The sequence below is a fragment of the Orbicella franksi genome, chromosome 1 (assembly GCF_964199315.1).
Source record: "Orbicella franksi chromosome 1, jaOrbFran1.1, whole genome shotgun sequence".
Classification (NCBI taxonomy): domain Eukaryota; kingdom Metazoa; phylum Cnidaria; class Anthozoa; order Scleractinia; family Merulinidae; genus Orbicella; species Orbicella franksi.
The window spans coordinates 34,917,780-34,934,570 of NC_138145.1; the positions used below are offsets into that span (position 1 = coordinate 34,917,780).

At 37.0% G+C, this 16,791-nt stretch overlaps 1 protein-coding gene and 1 long non-coding RNA gene across 4 annotated transcripts; both read left to right on the forward strand.

Annotated features, from left to right (window-relative positions):
* The first annotated feature begins 1,857 nt into the window (after positions 1-1,857).
* Positions 1,858-5,534, forward strand: LOC145480502 (uncharacterized). Of its 2 annotated transcripts, none has more exons than XM_081458749.1 (3): positions 1,858-2,247; positions 2,613-3,017; positions 3,414-5,507. In XM_081458749.1, exons 2-3 carry the CDS (start codon positions 2,813-2,815, stop codon positions 3,653-3,655), a joined length of 447 nt encoding a protein of 148 aa, XP_081314875.1. In that variant the 5' UTR covers positions 1,858-2,247; positions 2,613-2,812; the 3' UTR covers positions 3,656-5,507. The 2 variants fall into 2 exon arrangements, with proteins under 2 accessions (XP_081314875.1, XP_081314880.1); XM_081458754.1 differs by having other exon boundaries at positions 1,859-2,247; positions 2,613-2,924; positions 3,414-5,534.
* A 140-nt stretch (positions 5,535-5,674) lies between these two features.
* On the forward strand, positions 5,675-14,354 carry LOC145480845 (uncharacterized). Of its 2 annotated transcripts, XR_014048562.1 has the most exons (4): positions 5,675-5,968; positions 6,081-6,152; positions 9,560-9,606; positions 12,132-14,354. It is a non-coding gene; the product is annotated as an uncharacterized LOC145480845 (long non-coding RNA). The 2 variants fall into 2 exon arrangements; XR_014048560.1 differs by having other exon boundaries at positions 5,675-6,152.
* The last annotated feature ends 2,437 nt before the right edge of the window (positions 14,355-16,791 follow it).

The window sequence follows — 16,791 nt, forward strand, 5'->3', positions numbered from 1 at the left end:
ACTATTGTATAATCTGCAGCTAGATGACGTCACAGGTGCTGATTTAAAAAATTCACCGTACGCTTACGGCCAATCAGAAAAGAGATAGTGAGTTTGATGCATACTAAATGTAGGTATTGATTTCATGTACCTGTAATATCCACCATATTAGCCCAGTTTTAACATACTAAAATTCTGGAATGGTTATGAGGCCTGGCAGAATAAAACAAAAGAGTTCTGCATTGTAGTTGAAGAATTCAATACGCAGAAACTGAGCAGGGTAGCCTCTTAAATGGGTTGAAACTTGTAGAAGTCCTGGTACAACTTGGATTGGTTTGTTCATGTACATTAAAGATCCTGGACAAGAGTTATAAATTTTAAGCTCTTTACCTAAGCTGAAGAATTACCATGTGAGCGAAACTGCGTATAGTTTTTGAAGTGGTGAAATACTGAGTACGTTCTACCAAATAGAGGCCGCAGCCAGCAATGAGCCATGAAAATCTGGTCATAAATAGCAGGCTGACATGATGGCTGGCCTTTAACTGACTGGCCCTTTTAGTCAAGGAACTTAAACTTTACGTTTTGATACCAGTGCATACAACTTCAGTTTAGGTCGCAGCATTTCATCAGCGTCGACTACTTTACCCTGCATTCTTAAATCTATTTTACTTTTTGGATTCAAGAATTCATTGATCCTTGTATTGGCTAATGTTGAGGTAAGTTCTTTAAAGATGCCGCCAACAATTTCATCACTTGTACGTTCAAGGTTTGGTAACGTGGCAATAAGAGCCCTAAAGTCAGTCTCTAAACTTTCATTGTTTTTTACACAGTTCTGACACAGGTGCAGAAACTTTGATTGATACTTGCGCAAGTTGTTGTTGGTTGAGAATTGTCGGACTTCTCTGTCCACCGAACGCAAGAAAGGAATGAGTTCTTCTCTCGTGGATAAGCCGTAATTCGCCTTCCACATTCTTAACCTCTTCGTTAGAAATAACCTACAATGATAATTCCTCCATTTGCTGCTCATGTAGCGATTTTGTTTTGGACACAAGCTTACTCTTACCCATGTCGTACCATTAGTTTTTGCCTTTGGTGTTTTTCTCCGTTGACTGTCAGAACTTTTGCATTCACCCTCAGCTGTTTCTTCGTCACTATCCTCAGCTTCGCTTTCCGAAACACTTGATTCCAAAGAAGAATCAAGAAAAATAGAGGAACTTGTATCGAAACATTCCGAGGACGACGAGTTCAGTTTGTGCGCCATTTTGAATAACTAAACAGTAAAGCAAGAAGATTTTATTGGTTCAACTTGGGGGCAGGTAGGAGGCGTGATGTGACTGATGATGTCATATTTTCGCGCCAACAGTAATTCTAAAAATAGCTCAAGGTGTGAAAAGGTCGTAGCATCGGCGCCATTAGGACATGAAGGCTCCATGAGATATCCACTTCTCATAAGACACGTTATCGGGGAGTGTTTTGCCATCCGGTAGGCTCACAAAGTCAAGTTATTTTCGAAGCATTGAAATACGTTATGGCGGGCTACTATGGTTGCCGAAAAGTAGCATAATTTGACAAAAAAATATTTTCATTCGGTAAACGACACATTTTTATTCGCTAAAAATATTTTCATTCGATAAATGACATATTTTTATTCGCTAAAAATATTTTCATTCGACAAATGACATATTTTTATTCGCTAAAATAATTTTCATTCGATAAATGACATATTTTTATTCGCTAAAAATATTTTCATTCGATAAATGACATATTTTTATTCGCTAAAAATATTTTCATTCGATAAATGACATATTTTTATTCGTTAAAATATTTTTATTGGATAAATGACATATTATTCGTTAAAATATTTTCATTCGATAAATGACATTTTTATTCGCTAAAAATATTTTCATTTGATAAATGACATATTTTTATTCGTTAAAAATATTTTCATTCGATAAAAATATATTTGTTCGATAAAACCATTTCCATGCTCCTTTTTGCATTCGATAAAAACCATTTTTATTCGATGTGTTTTTCATTTGATAAAAATATGCTTTCGATAAAGTCACGTGACCCAAGGAGGCATGGCCACAAAGGATTACGGCACGGTTACAAAGCTTCCCGCCATCGGCCATTTTATGTTGTCAAAACGCAGAGGATGGATGGAAGCATGGCATTAAATCGCTCGATCATACGGAGTGAAGTGAGGCAGGCCATTAGTGAGTACTTTGCCACCAGAAATACTGGAAAATAGTCCTCAGGCTGCACCGAGTGAGTGCCAATGTAGTAATTTTCAAATTATACCTTAAATAAACAAATAAACAGTCACCCGTCACAAAAAGCCTTTGAGAAGAGTCCACTCTTAACAAACTAATGCTCAAGGAAAACGCTGATATCAATGCAAAAAACACTACACTGTGAACACGAGAGATTAGACGTGAAATCCTGGCACATGTACAGATCTAAACGCTACTAACCACAAAGGCAAGGCTTCCTCTCCTTTTATCCTGTAATAGACTTGAAGGCCTGATACATTTCTGTTGATTGTCACTCAAACACCTGAGGAAACCTGAGACGTTGGATAAATTAAAAAGCTAGTTGTTTTAACTTTAATTTAAAAAAACATTTATGTTTAGGTGCTTAGCAAAGATGACCTGGAGGAACTCACCGCCGATGACAGAGAGAAATTGGAAGAAAAGATTGTAAGCCATGGTCTCAGTGATGTGCCACTTACCAAGCTGAACAAGGACAGGGCAATCAAAGACATTATGACAACAGAGGTTATCATCACAAGGACCCTGGCAATGGACTCTTTTTTTAAAGGACTTCAGACTGTATGGAATTAGGAAGAATACTGCGGGAAAACTCAAGCATTTCTAAGGAAGTGTTTCCAACCAAAGATGACGTTGACATTGATGCAACTATGGTGAATGAACGCATGAGGACAGGTATTTATGGTCAACATGACACCAGGTCTGCAGAACAGAAGTTAGCATGTGAATGGTTCTACAAATTCATTGATGAACCATCTTCCCTGAAAGGTTAGATATTGCCAAGAGTTAGTGAAGTGCACTGCATGACAGCATACATGTAAAATGTGAAGCTTAATATTAGATGAACAAAGCAATTTTTATTCATAAAACAACGTATTTCCAACAAATTTCCTTAATAAGAAATAAATAACACAGCTTACTATGCCCTTCTTCAATTTGCACATGTACAGCACTTGCTGCAGTGTATTTCATTTTCATTCCGTTTTTGGTCAAGTATTTTTGTCTTTTCCACAGGATTTAGATGGATAAACCAATGATTATATTTGTCTCTGTTTTAGTTATTTTCAGTGGTAAGTCTGCTGAAATCTTCCAATGTCCATAGCAACTGAATGTATGCTTTTATATCCCAGTAGGTGTTTATTGTGAAATATGATTTTATTTCAGATGAAAACACAGGCAAGTCTTTTGTGAAAACCCTGGTAAGGTTTATTTCTGGTAGTACCCAGTTGCACTCCCACGATCAGTTTGAAGTGACATACAACAGTGATCCTTCCAAGAAACTACTTGAAGCCAGCACCTGTTTTTCTACTATTTCTCTACCAGTAGCCCTCAGTTGCTATGAGGATTTCAAGCAATCTTGCCTAACAAGTCTCCTTTATGGTGGTGAAGGCTTTGGCAAATTTTAAGTGTCTAAAAATTTAACTAGAAATTTTTATTGACATCTTAAAAACCAAGGAAAATATTAACAAACTGTTTTGGTTTTGGTTATTTAAAAAATGGAAATTATGATTGAATAAGTTGTTATTGGTGTTCCATATTAATGTTGATAACCACTTGATAAAGCATGCCTGTTCTAAGTTCTATTATAATTAAACAAGATGCCCGTTGGGTTAGTTTATGCATGTAGTTGTATCAAAGTTGTAACATTGAATCAATATTCCCTGTCATTGGTAAGTTTGTGGGCAATTAAGACAACTAAAAATATAAAATTAATGAAAATAATACTTCTAGTTACAAAGTATGCTCAGTTGAAACTGTTTACATAGAAAACCTGTATTAAAAGCTCCTGTTTTCATTTGAACTGAAAACACTCATGTTCAGTGGACTTTCTCAAGGCAAAACTGTTTCTTTATTGTAATGTTAGTTACTATTAGTGTTGCCATTGACAGGTGATACTTGAAATAAACTGTTACACTTTCTGCTCCTTTTTTCATACCCAACATTGATATTTTTTGATGGGAAATATCATGTACATGCTGGCTGTGGCTGGTACAAGAGTTTTAATGTGAGGTATATTCAGTCTGGACACCATTGAAAGCTTACTGTATATATTGTTTTTCCCATCCCCCTTTCTGCTGCCAATGAGGCCTGTGGGAATTCATGAAAATGCATGAAAACAATGTTTATAGTAGATAAGTTGAGTCCCAACAACTGCCTTTTATTGTGGAAGAAAAAAAGCATAAACAAGGATTTCATTAAAATTAGCAAATGAATGCTTTCAGTCTAGTTTGAAAGGAAAACTACAGTAAAATTATCAACTTCGCTTAACATTGCTCAGAAACAGATGTAAATGTATGTGTTCTGTTTTAATTTTAGTCATGGTTTAATTTTTGTGTAACCAGTTCTAAGTATTATTTATTGCTTCAATCATGTTCATTTACATAACAATTTTCAAACAAGAAAAAATTGAATTCAGTTTGGTTAAAAAATTATGTCAATCAAAAATGAATTTATTTTAAACTTGAACAATTGTAGTTAGAATTGCTCCTTTTTATTTCAAGATTGCTTTTAGCACATAAAACGTGCCTTTTCCAAATTTTAGAGGCCTGCATTATACAGTTGAAGAACTTCAGCATGTTGCTGGTCTGTTATATGACTTACAGGTTGTCAAAGGAAAATTCAAAGTTACTCAAGCAACTCACGGTAAGCCTCAAGGGCACTCAAATATATGTCTATACCAAAGCTGCCAGATTCAGCCATTGGATTAATTAGCTGTCTGAATTCTTCAAACAATTCTTCTGGGAAAGGATTCTCGATCTCTTCAACTTCAACAGATCCATGTTCCTCCAAAGGAGATGGGCCCTCTGGGTCAGTACCATACCATTCCATCATATCTTGGGTAATTGCCTCATTCTGCATTTGTCGATTAAGCATGCCATTGAACCACAGCCTCTCAGGTGACCAGTTGCGTGGAGTGAGAACTCTGCACTGTGTTCGCATCTATCCACTTTGAAGCTCTGTAATCGTGCCGTAATGCTTTGTGGCCATGCCTCCTTGGGTCATGTGACTTTATCGAAAGTACATTTTTATCAAATGAAAAAAGCATCAAATAAAAATAGTTTTTATCGAATGCAAAAAGGAGCATGGGAACGGTTTTATCGAACAAATATATTTTTATGGAATGAAAATATTTTTAACGAATAAAAATATGTAATTTATCAAATGAAAATATTTTTAGCGAATAAAAATTGTCATTCATCAAATGAAAATATTTTAACGAATAAAAATATGTCATTTATCGAATGAAAATATTTTAACAAATAAAAATATGTCATTTATCGAATGAAAATATTTTTAGCGAATAAAAATATGTCATTTATCGAATGAAAATATTTTTAGCGAATAAAAATATGTCATTTATCGAATGAAAATATTTTTTGCGAATAAAAATATGTCATTTATCGAATCAAAATATTCTTAGCAAATAAAAATATGTCATTTATCGAATCAAAATATTTTTAGCGAATAAAAATATGTCATTTATCTAATCAAAATATTTTTAGCGAATAAAAATATGTCATTTACCGAATGAAAATATTTTTAGCGAATAAAAATATGTCATTTACCAAATGAAAATATTTTTTTGTCAAATTATGCTACTTTTCGGCAACCATATCGCGAGGCTAGCGCACGAGATGTGTGAACTCTCCCAGCATTCTTTGCAAGGACAGTTCGTCCATGTTGTGGGACCGCGAAAGTTGAACGTGAGCGGAGGAAAGGTTAATTGTTTTCTTATTTTCAGTGTATTTAGCGCCTTTCTTTTCGCTGCTTTCATGATTTGTTTGGAGAGAGGATTGCCTGCTTTTCTTAGTGTACTTCTTGTATATTTAGGTGAAGAATGTTGCCGTTTTACCACAAAGAGCTGGAAAGTTTTGCTGGCGTGCGATTTGACTGGAGGTGTAGGTAAGCTTTTATCACTGGTGCTGATGCTTATGCTTGTGCTTGTGCTTATGCTCTAGTGAAAACCAGCCTTTAGAGAAAACAAATATACTTGATTTTTAAGAAAGAGTTGGCTGTGGCAATATGCATTTAATACCCTTTGTCCCAGCTAGATTCCCTTGCTTCGTCCTGTATGAAACATCAAGAGGTGGCTGCGCGCCCCTCCCCTCCCCCCACTCTATCTTCAGTGTTTCAACGAGTGTTGTCCCCCCCCCCCCCCTCACCATATCTTCAGTATTGCCATGAATATGGGTAGCAGGCAAGATCAAATAAATAGAAATTCTACTGATATCCATCTTGGTAGGTGAATAGTTTTATCTCGGATGAATTATTTGTATTTGTTTAATCATAACAAAAGATGTCTTAAAGTTACTTTAAGTGCTGTCCTTTTGTGTAAACTACTATATGTTTTAGAAGGCAATCTTATTGAAATGCTTTTATTTGCTATGCCCATTGTATGAGACCATGTGGAGGAGGTCTAAACTTTCCAAATGTTAGGATAACTGTTAAAGCACTATGAATAACTAGGTAGTTACGATACATGTAGGTAGGTTACCAAGTGAGCCCATTGATGCGTTGAAAGCAATTCCCAAATATTATGCTAACTTTGATAGATATTGAGGATTACTGTTTCTCTTGAAGTACAACTAGGTAATATTTCGAATAATATTTCCCTCTTTCACTTGGAACATCTAGTAAGAGTACTTTAATTTGTGAATTATGAGACCATCGTACTTGGATGACTGCTTCAAAGAGGACTTGACTATACAGAATACAAGAAAGATATTACTATTGAAAGAAAATCTTTGTATTAGAAAACCTGGAGCAAGTGCAGGGTATATTTTGTACAAGATCTCCTTAAGAATACTGGCAAATATATACATATCTTATTAGATGTTTTAGTGTGTAGTATCACTGTATATTTTTACAAGTTGTGCCATATTTTGACGAGCCCATAGGGCTGATCAAAATACAAACAACAAGTAAAAATATAAAGCGATACTACATACCAAAACATCTAATAAGAGATTTATTATCCAATTGCTGTAGTCAAAAAAATTTATCAGTGAAAGAGGGAGAGTGTGACAGTTTTGCGTGCACGCACTGGTTCTCGCACAGGTTGTTTTCTAGTTGGGAGGAAAATACATTCTTGTATTGGGTGGAGTCATGAAGTGAAGCGACTCCACCCAATATGAGAATATATTTTCTCCAAACGCCACCAGTAATTACTGCCGACCACAATTCCTGATCTTACTGCCGACCACAGTTCCTTGCATTTTGCATGAAAGGTGGTCGATTTCCTCTATATTGTTAGTAATTTTTAGATTAGATCTGGTGTCTCATTTGTTCGCTTCAGGTTCACTCACTGTGGCAGCAGTTAAAGAGCTTAAACTGTGGGTTCACTGTTGTTCATGATCAATACATTGGAAATTATCAAGTGTATTTTCCACATACAGTGTAATCAATGCATTAATCAATGCAGGGAATTTTGAAAGAGAGGCCTGTGGCAACCATGAAAAGACAAATAAGAACTTGTTTACATTAAACCTCTTGCAGAAATCCTCCTCAAACATGTCACCATTAAGTTCTGAAAGTACTGTAACAACTATCATTTTAGATGTAGCAGCATTTCCCTGCTATCATTGCGATTGGCTCAGCTTGTTGCATCTCTTATCTTCATTGTTTCTCACAACAAGTGAAATTACATTAATTTGAGGTCCCTAATCTTGCTGATTACTTTGAAATTCAGAGCACTGTTACTTTCAGATTGACTGATAATTACATTTAAAGTTCATGATTATTTTTGTAAAGTTTAGGAAACATAATTTAAAACTTGCACGTAACTCTATTATTCCTATTCCCCTGGTATCGGAATTTCGAATAGTGCACAGCTTGTTCTCAACATCTATAGACTTGGCACTTGATAGTACACAGCTTGTTTTTGATATCTATAGTCTTGACACTGAATAGCACACAGCTTGTTTTCAACATCTATAGTCTTGACACTGAGTAGCACACAGCTTGTTTTTGACATCATTATTCTATAGACTTGACACTGAATAGCACACAGCTTCTTTTCAACATCTATAGTCTTGACACTGAATAGTACACAACTTGTTTTTGGCATATATAGACTTGACACTGAGTAGTACACAGCTTGTTTTCAAGTCTTTACACTGAATAGCACACAGCTTGTTTTCAACATCTATAGACTTGACACTGAATAGCACATGTAGCTTGTTTTTGACATCTATAGACTTGACACTGAATAGCACACAGGTTGTTTTTGACATCTATAAACTTCACACTGAATAGTACACAGCTTGTTTATTTCAACATCTATAGTCTTGACACTAAATAGCACACAGCTTGTTTTCAACATCTATAGTTTTGACACTGCACAGTGCACAGGTTGTTTTTGGCATTTATAGTCTTGACACTCGATAGTGCACATAACTGGTTAATTAAACCAAAAAATAAAATATTGCCTTAGTTTGTAATAACAGTCATCTAAAGCAAATAATTATGTGAGGTTAATAGGGTTTAGCTTGTGTTATCTGTTGTTTTCATTGTTTCTCATAACAAGTCAAATTACATTAAATTTTGAGATCACTAAATGTAGTTTTTGAATGGTTATTACTTTTGGGGTGTCGCTACTTTCAGCATTTGTAAATAGCCATGAAATTTAGGCGCCTCTTTCACAGGGGGATATTACCTTAGGTTGATACATGCAAATTTATTTTGTATAGGTTAGTGACTACATGTATTATGTACATGTTTAATAGATCTAGCTTGTAACCCAAATTATTCTTAATCCCTTGGTTATTGCCATTTTGTCATGGTACCTGACGTACCTGTGGTAAAGAAATAATTATCTTCACATACAACCCCAGGGGTGTGGGGTGAGGTCCAAAATGCAATCGCACCATTTGTTAAGCACGCACATAATAAAGAACTAACGTTTGTTTTCTTTGGTTGTTCTGATGAAGCTGCTTTTCGCTTCAACCCTGACCATCTGATTCCATGCTTAAATTGTCTCCAGCACTGTCAATTTCATTAGTGTTTTGGTGGTGTTGGAGGTGAATTGTTGAAATAGCTTACCACGCTCGTAGCGGTTGGCAGCCATGTTGTTCTGCCATGTTGTTCTTGGCACAGTGATTTGATTACCCCCGGTTAGGCGGGTTACCCCACTCCGCAGCTTTCACATGGAGAAAACTCACCCCACCGAAGCGGGTTACCCAGACCAGTTGTCTGGGTAACCCGCCTTGCTGGGGTACCCCACCTAACATGTGAATGCAATAAAAAAAAGAGAGAGAGAGAGTTTGTGGAGAATATAGTATCTAAATTTTTGTATTTCTTCTTTTGAACAGCTGAAGTCAAAATACCTCAGGACAAGACATAAGCTTAAAAGGACCAGGTAAACACTAATGTCCTTATGCAATGATCAAATCAAAACTTAACCTGGTTCCTTCAGGGCAGTCCCCCATAGGGCATCCTTACAGGGTGCCCCAAGTCATCAAAAATAGGATCATCAAATTCTAGGACAGGAAAAAAATGAAAATGTACCACTTTTTTTTCTTTTTTCTTTTAAATAATGCACTTTTATTATAGGTTGCCACATGTCAGGTTCCAAAAATAGTCAATGAAATTTTCAATTCTCAAAATCAGGGAAACTTCAGGGAATAAATGGAGAAAATGGGAAGGTTCCACAAGGTATACCTTGAAAAAACAACAACAACAACTAAAACAACAACAGCAACAACAACAACAACAACAACAACAAAAACAACAACAGCAACAACAACAACAACAACAACAAAAGCAACAACAGCTAGACCAAACTACTAACTAACTCCATTCAAATGTAAACCCACAGTACAACACACCTTCAACAACTGACCACCAAACTAACTAAGAACAGACACTGCTCAACTTATGTACCAACAACTATTCTCACCTTACAAACAGTAGTCACTAACTAAAGGTACATGTATTTCTTGACCTCAACGGAATTCACATGATGTTGTTCAACCAGCCGCAGCACAGGCTTGACCAAAAATGAACCAATTGAATCAGGCCATAACTGATCAGTCACTGATTACTACCTTTGCATCATAATGGCTTGACACAGCCAACAACATTACAGCAAATTGATCAAACATTTTAAGGTGGCTTAAAACAGTTTCCAGCACTTAGATTTTGATGGGTCATTATGCCACTCTTTATCCCTTGATGCTACGATCATGGTATCAAAAAACTGCCCAATCATTGGTGAACACGTTGTTATCATTTTCCTGACACATTAAGTTACTATAGCAACAGTGTGACCTGCTAAAAACACCCTTAGTTACAGCTTAAGGGGTTTACAATTCAGAAACGGTACGGTGACATGTTTCTTATATTATCAAAATTTGATAAGTATGATAAGACATAATGTGTGGCAAAGTTAAAAAAAATTCCATAGATAGCGTTCAGAGCCACCTTAAACTGACTTCAGACTTGTCTGAATTCACCGCACACTAGCCGGCAAGTGGAGATTTTTTTGTCGGCCGACAAAAAATCGGCTAGTGTGAGGCGGCCTTAAGAGAGGACACAACACAGTCTTACCACAGTATCACAGTAGAGTTCCCTTTGAGAAGTGGAAAATACGAATCGCGCAGATTCGGGTGTTTCCCGGAATTCCAAGAAAGCATCTGATCATAGTATATCCGCCCGCTTATTATGCAACAGCGAGGTTCTACTGCGGCTACTTTGTGCCTTGAGGGACTAGGCTGACAAAGGCATTTTCTCGCCAAAATCAAACGATGAAGATTTCGCGGTGAAGCAATGTCGTGTGTAGCCTCTACTTGTCTTTACAAAAAATGTATTCGTTCAAGCTCGTTCAAGGAAACCAAGAACTCTATTCTACTGTCATACTACATGGGCTTGATTATGGGCGATGATTTCCTCCTCTTTCAGAACTTAAATTTTCTGTAGAACCGCCTGTGATTCCAACTACTAAGCAAACTAACAGATATAAGCTCGATTTCAGCTCGGGCAAGGTGTTGGTACAACATGATAAGAACAAACATACAGAACTTTTGGTATAATGAAATTCATTTTGAGTAGCAGTAGACGATTATAACTCAGCTTTTTACATTGTCTGCAGCCATTAGGCCCGGTACTAATATGACTGTCGTTCGCGGTAGATGTTTAAATCGTCCAATTTTCTGCACAAATAACAAAGTAACAATTATTCTATCTTAGAACGGACTTTTAAAATGAGAAGAAAATAACACGCTAATACTCGCGTATTGAAGAGTACGTGAAACCAGGCACTTTCCCTTGGAAGACAGCAAGGCTACGGCGGGAAAGCCGTACGGGAACGCGCGTAATGGCATGCCACCGGATGCAATCTTTACTATCTGCCGTCGTACTTCAGGGTACTCGCACTACATCTTAAAGTCCTTAATGCCATTCCACTTACCGCCAAAGACATGCCTGATAGGTCGAGGAGAACGAAATACTCCTGGAAAGGCCAAACAAAATAAAACTCTTCAGATTTCATTTTTCCTGATCCCCAGTACCTCTCTCCTCAGGCAGGGTAACGTCAGACGCAAGCTTGCAAATTGTCCACTTTGATGCGCCTTCGACACGCGAGTTATTAATCAGGGAAAGTTCAGCGACGTTTTACTGGGGCTAAATCAAGCTGTATCCAAACGACTGAATTCCACTGTTATCGGCACGTTATGTGTTAACTGTACAAAACCTTCCAAAAAGACGGATTATTTTGGTTCTTACGGTAATTCCAGTATGTATATAAACTTTTTTTTGGTAGTGGAGCGGGGGGGGGGGGGGGGAGGGTGCCTTCGTTATGGGCTGGTGTAAAAGGTGGTGGCGGAAACTGAAGTAAATAGTTTCTTTGTCAACTAAATATAAAGGTGTATTCTCGATTCATTGCAGTCTATTCGCAAATAACGTGTCGGGAGGAGCATGTAGCATGTGCTAAGGCAGGTCAGTAATAGACTTCTACCAAAAGCATTGCTAGCAAGTGTTTGAATTCTGGTACCTTCCGGCCTTAACTACCAGGCAACATAATTATTGGAGGAGAGTAAGAGCAAGCCTGAACCAAGGTACAGCAATGTAAGTGCTGTCTATTTTTATTCATCAGCGCAAATATTCGAATCAGTCGCACGGAGTTTGTTTACGATAAAAGAGCAAGGGATTGCAAAGGTTGGCTAATATTCGTCCTTCCAGCAGTTTACAAAAATGTAGGTAAAAAATATACTTTTACAAATTAGCTTTTAAGCTTAAACCCTCTCAGCAAGTGTGAAAATATTTAGCATGTAACGTGGAGGCAAACGTAAATATTTTAGTGCTATTAAACTTGTGAGTCGACAGAAACTGGAGCCGTCACGGAATGTATGCACAATTTAAATCATAGTTTATAGGGGGGACCTCTATTTGCTAACCAGAAAACCACAGTAAAATACTGTCATGGATTTTGTCATTGTGGTATGTCTTTCCGTAAGACCTCGGTTGTTGATAAAGCCGGGTTGAAAGTCAGCTAATGAAACCATTCAAGGCGTCGAACGCACTCTCATAATCTTTTATTAGTACTATAGTTTATTTTTTATTCTCTCTACTCATCACGATACATTTTTGTTAACGTAAGTTCTGAGAATTTAGTGTTAAATCAAGACAATATCTCTAACTTGACGAATTTCTTTATTCTGATCACTTGTCTGCTCCACAGTGTATTGATATTGTAGGGGGAAAGTAGACTGTGATCACTTACTAAGGAGCTAAGAGTTCTTATTTTGCTCTAAAATTAAAATGGAGTCAACTTTTGGCCCACTCACAAAAGTCCTTATGTACACTACGAAGTCAGGCGTGAAAAAAAAAAATTGCTTGGCCTTAAGATACTCAGTGTTTGTATGATCTCTTGCGCTCGCGAACTTGCCTTCTTCGCTAAAAAAGGACTTGGCGCATAAATGAAAACGAGTCAATGGATGTTATAGATTAGTTCCTCAACTGAAATATACGTGTCTCATACTCCACACGATTAACACCGTATCTAAACATGTTGTCTATCTTGATCTCCTTTATCTCAAGCTCTTGTCGTTTTTAATATCAAAATTGTAAATTATTTTCAATTTTTGTTATCAATGCTTAAGAAATAGAAAATATGTACCGTGTTTCTATCAAGTTTTAGTATAAATCTACTAGCGTTCTATCACGAATGCCGTTCTCTGGTTGGCTACGCTACTCACTATCTATTCGGTGATATATAGCGACACTTCTTGGCATTTTCGAGGTCTCTTTGAAGAGGATTTAGATAAAGTTTTTTTTACGACTGGTAGGTTTATACTAAAACGATTAGATTATTCGCTCTATCGTGATAGAAATCTTGAACTCATAATCTAATTGTTTAATAGAAACACGAGTGGAAGTTTGGACGAACGAGAAATGCTGTGATAACACGAGCCGCAGGCGAGTGTTTCCACAGCTTTTCCGAGATTGTGAGTTCGAGATTTCTATCGCCTGGGCGCAGCCCGAGTCAATTATCACGCATAGAAATTGAGGGCGAGTAATCTAGTTGTTGTAGTATAAGTCTACTATTCGTTCAAAACTTTCATCTAAATCCTCTTCACAGACACTTCGAAAACACAAAGAAGCGGTCTCCAGCGCACGATGCTACGCTACTCACTATCTATCACAGAATAGAACGCGAGTAGCGTAGCCAATCAGAGGACGGCATTCGTGATAGAACGCAGGAAAACACCTTGTTAACGTTGATTATCAAAATGTAAATTCTCTTTGCTCGCGCCATCGTTACGTTACGTCGACAGCTCGTGCTAGTTCTGTGTTTCCATCGAGTTATAGAAATACGATTTTAACCAATCAGCGCGCGTATTTTCCTTGTACTGTTTTCTTATAGTTGTTATCATGCGTGTGTAATTTAAATTGTAAATGAATCATTGTAATACTCTTTTAACGTATTTGTGTGAGTTAAATAAAATTAACTCAAGTTGATCGACTTGACAAATTTTTGCAAGGGAAACAAATTCTCTTTCCCTGAATGAAACTTGGAAAGGAGCCGATTAACTTTTGTGCTAGTTTTATTATTGTTTATTTGTGTTTTCATGTCCTGTCATCGTTTCTCCCTGTTGTTTTTTTTCTCCGTTTCCAGCAAGCTGTTCATTCTAATCGCCAACCACGACTGACAGTAAAGCTGATTCCACACCAAAAAAAGATATGTACGAGCAAGTCCCATCGTTTTGTATGTATGCGTTTTTCTTCTTTTTAAATTAACACCAGTTTGACTCAGCCTGAAAAATGTGTTGTTTTTTTTTTTTTTGGGGGGGGGGGGGGGCGGTGGGGGGACGAATTGAGTTATGATGATGTATCAATGCAAGCATGATAATCCAGGTTTTCATCTCAATATTCTCAATATTCACGTGGCTATCGCGTGAGCACACATTAACAATGTGAAAGGGGAAGTGTCCCGGCTGATTATTGCAAGTTATCCTTCCAAAATTCCATGTCATGTTGCCAATGCCTGTGATTATACAAGCAAATTGGTTAAAGGATTCTACAGACCAAAGTAAGACAAGCAATTTTAGTGAAAAAGTACAAGATTACAAGGATAGAAGTAGGCTGCAATTCATCAAGTTAGATTTTGTGACAGGATTTTAAGAAATCAAATGTGCCATTCTGGTGAAAGTTTTAAACTTTTATCCCTTATTGTTTTCTCTTAGTCGATACCTGTATTTCTTTGCTTCACTGCTTTTGTTTTGTTCTGTTCTGTTCTGTTTTGTTTTGTTTTGCTTTGTTTTGTGGTGATTTGCCCTGCTCTGTGATTTGACTCAACTAGACCCATTCCCCTAGACATTTTTTGGGCCAAAAGAGCGCAACTTTAAGAGCTTGTAATATCGTCACTTTCCGCCTTAAAATCATGTATTTCAAACGATATAATTTCTAATATTGAAAATTAAATGCCGCTTCATGTAAAACTTTAGAAGAGTTGCATTGAGCATTACCACACTTTTAATTTTGACAGCGCTGCTGGGACGAGAAGAACAAACGAAAGTTAAATTAAAGATGTAGTCAATTTATTTTGTAACTTATTCAATTTCTTTTGTTAGAAACTACTGTTACCCTGCTGTTAAATAGTATTTCACTCTGAACGTTCTTTTTCATGGAACCGCTACAGATATTGATTTTTTTTTTTTACAGATATTTTGTTTTCTACAGATATTAATGTTTTTCTTTATTTTAAACATAATACAATATTTAAAATGTTGTCTTCATTAACAATAGGCCACGTTCGATATATCAGTGTTCTAGTATAGTTCTGAGGCGTTCTATATTTGGTTTTGTTTCCTTTGTATCTAAGTCTCTTTTGGGAATTGAGAGACAAAAGAAACTTAACAATTTACAATTACCCGAAAGCCTCGGAGCCATGTTAAAATATTGATACATTGAACGTGGCTTATTGGTGGTTTGTTGTTTTGTTTAGAGGGACGGGTCACACATGAGGAGATTCTTCAGGGAGGTTTACATGGACAGTGTTTTCCCAATATTAAGTTCCGCTGAACTGCCACCGTACATCTGGGGTAACGACGAAAGAGAAAAGGTGAGGACATTGTCTTCTCAGTTTCAAACTATTGATGTATTTATTTCCTTCTTAGTTGCTTTAAATGTCAGTTAACTCTTTAATGCTGCCCAAAACTCCAATTTCTGTCGCATGAAGGGAATAGGAGGATCTCAAATTCTCCTGTTGGAAAAAAATAGTATTATATATCAGATAACTGGATGGTATTGAGTGTAATTTGAATTGGATCAGAAAAGCTTACAATCAAAGTTGTTTTCGCGGAAAATTTTTGAATCAGACTGTATGGCAAGCCTGTTTACCTTGCCATATTGAATCATACAGAAGAACCATTTATTATTTTTATTTTCTTTTTTTAGGAACGGCTTCTTTGAATTCTTAACCACTGGTGCAAACGAACTGCTCTAGAAAGTTTACTCTCTTCTGATAGACTTAACAAACCTTTCAATGTAAACCGCTTCACTCTCGACTTATCAAAACTTGCGGCAACTTGACACTTGAGAACACACGGTTTTGTTGGCGTACTACAGCAAACTTTATTACAAGACTGTCCGCGCAGGCAATTTGTGAAGCACTATCTCGAGTTGACATTGGAACAAGTATAAAGGAGGCGATTGAAATCCGGTGCCAGGCCCTAACCCTCAATCGAGACCGTGTTCCTGTACCGATGTATTTTTTCACGTGACCTCCGCCAATGTAGACCTCGTGACAACCAGCACTCAGTGTTCACTTGAGGAAGGCGACGTGACGGTTCCATAGCTTGAAGCATTTCAAATATTTAAACCTGTCATAACCAGGTCCAGTTGGAAAATGCGAGCCTAATGCATTCTATCGTGTGTTTCGTCGTTAATTAAAGTTCCTACACCCTCTGCATTTTTTGTTGGGTGTGGCGAGACTTCTTAATTGCCTTCTCTGGTCCGTTAGTTCTGTGCATTCCTCCCTGCATTTTGTACCCCTGTTAAAGCGCGTTTTCTGGTGTGTTACGCTCTGTGCACGTTTTGCGTTCCT

Coding starts and splice junctions, on each gene's coding strand:
- LOC145480502 (XM_081458749.1), top strand. CDS start 2,813: ATGGAATTAGGAAGAATACTGCGGGAAAACTCAAGCATTTCTAAGGAA. Junction 3,018..3,413: donor TGAACCATCTTCCCTGAAAG/GTTAGATATTGC, acceptor ATTTTATTTCAG/ATGAAAACACAGGCAAGTCT.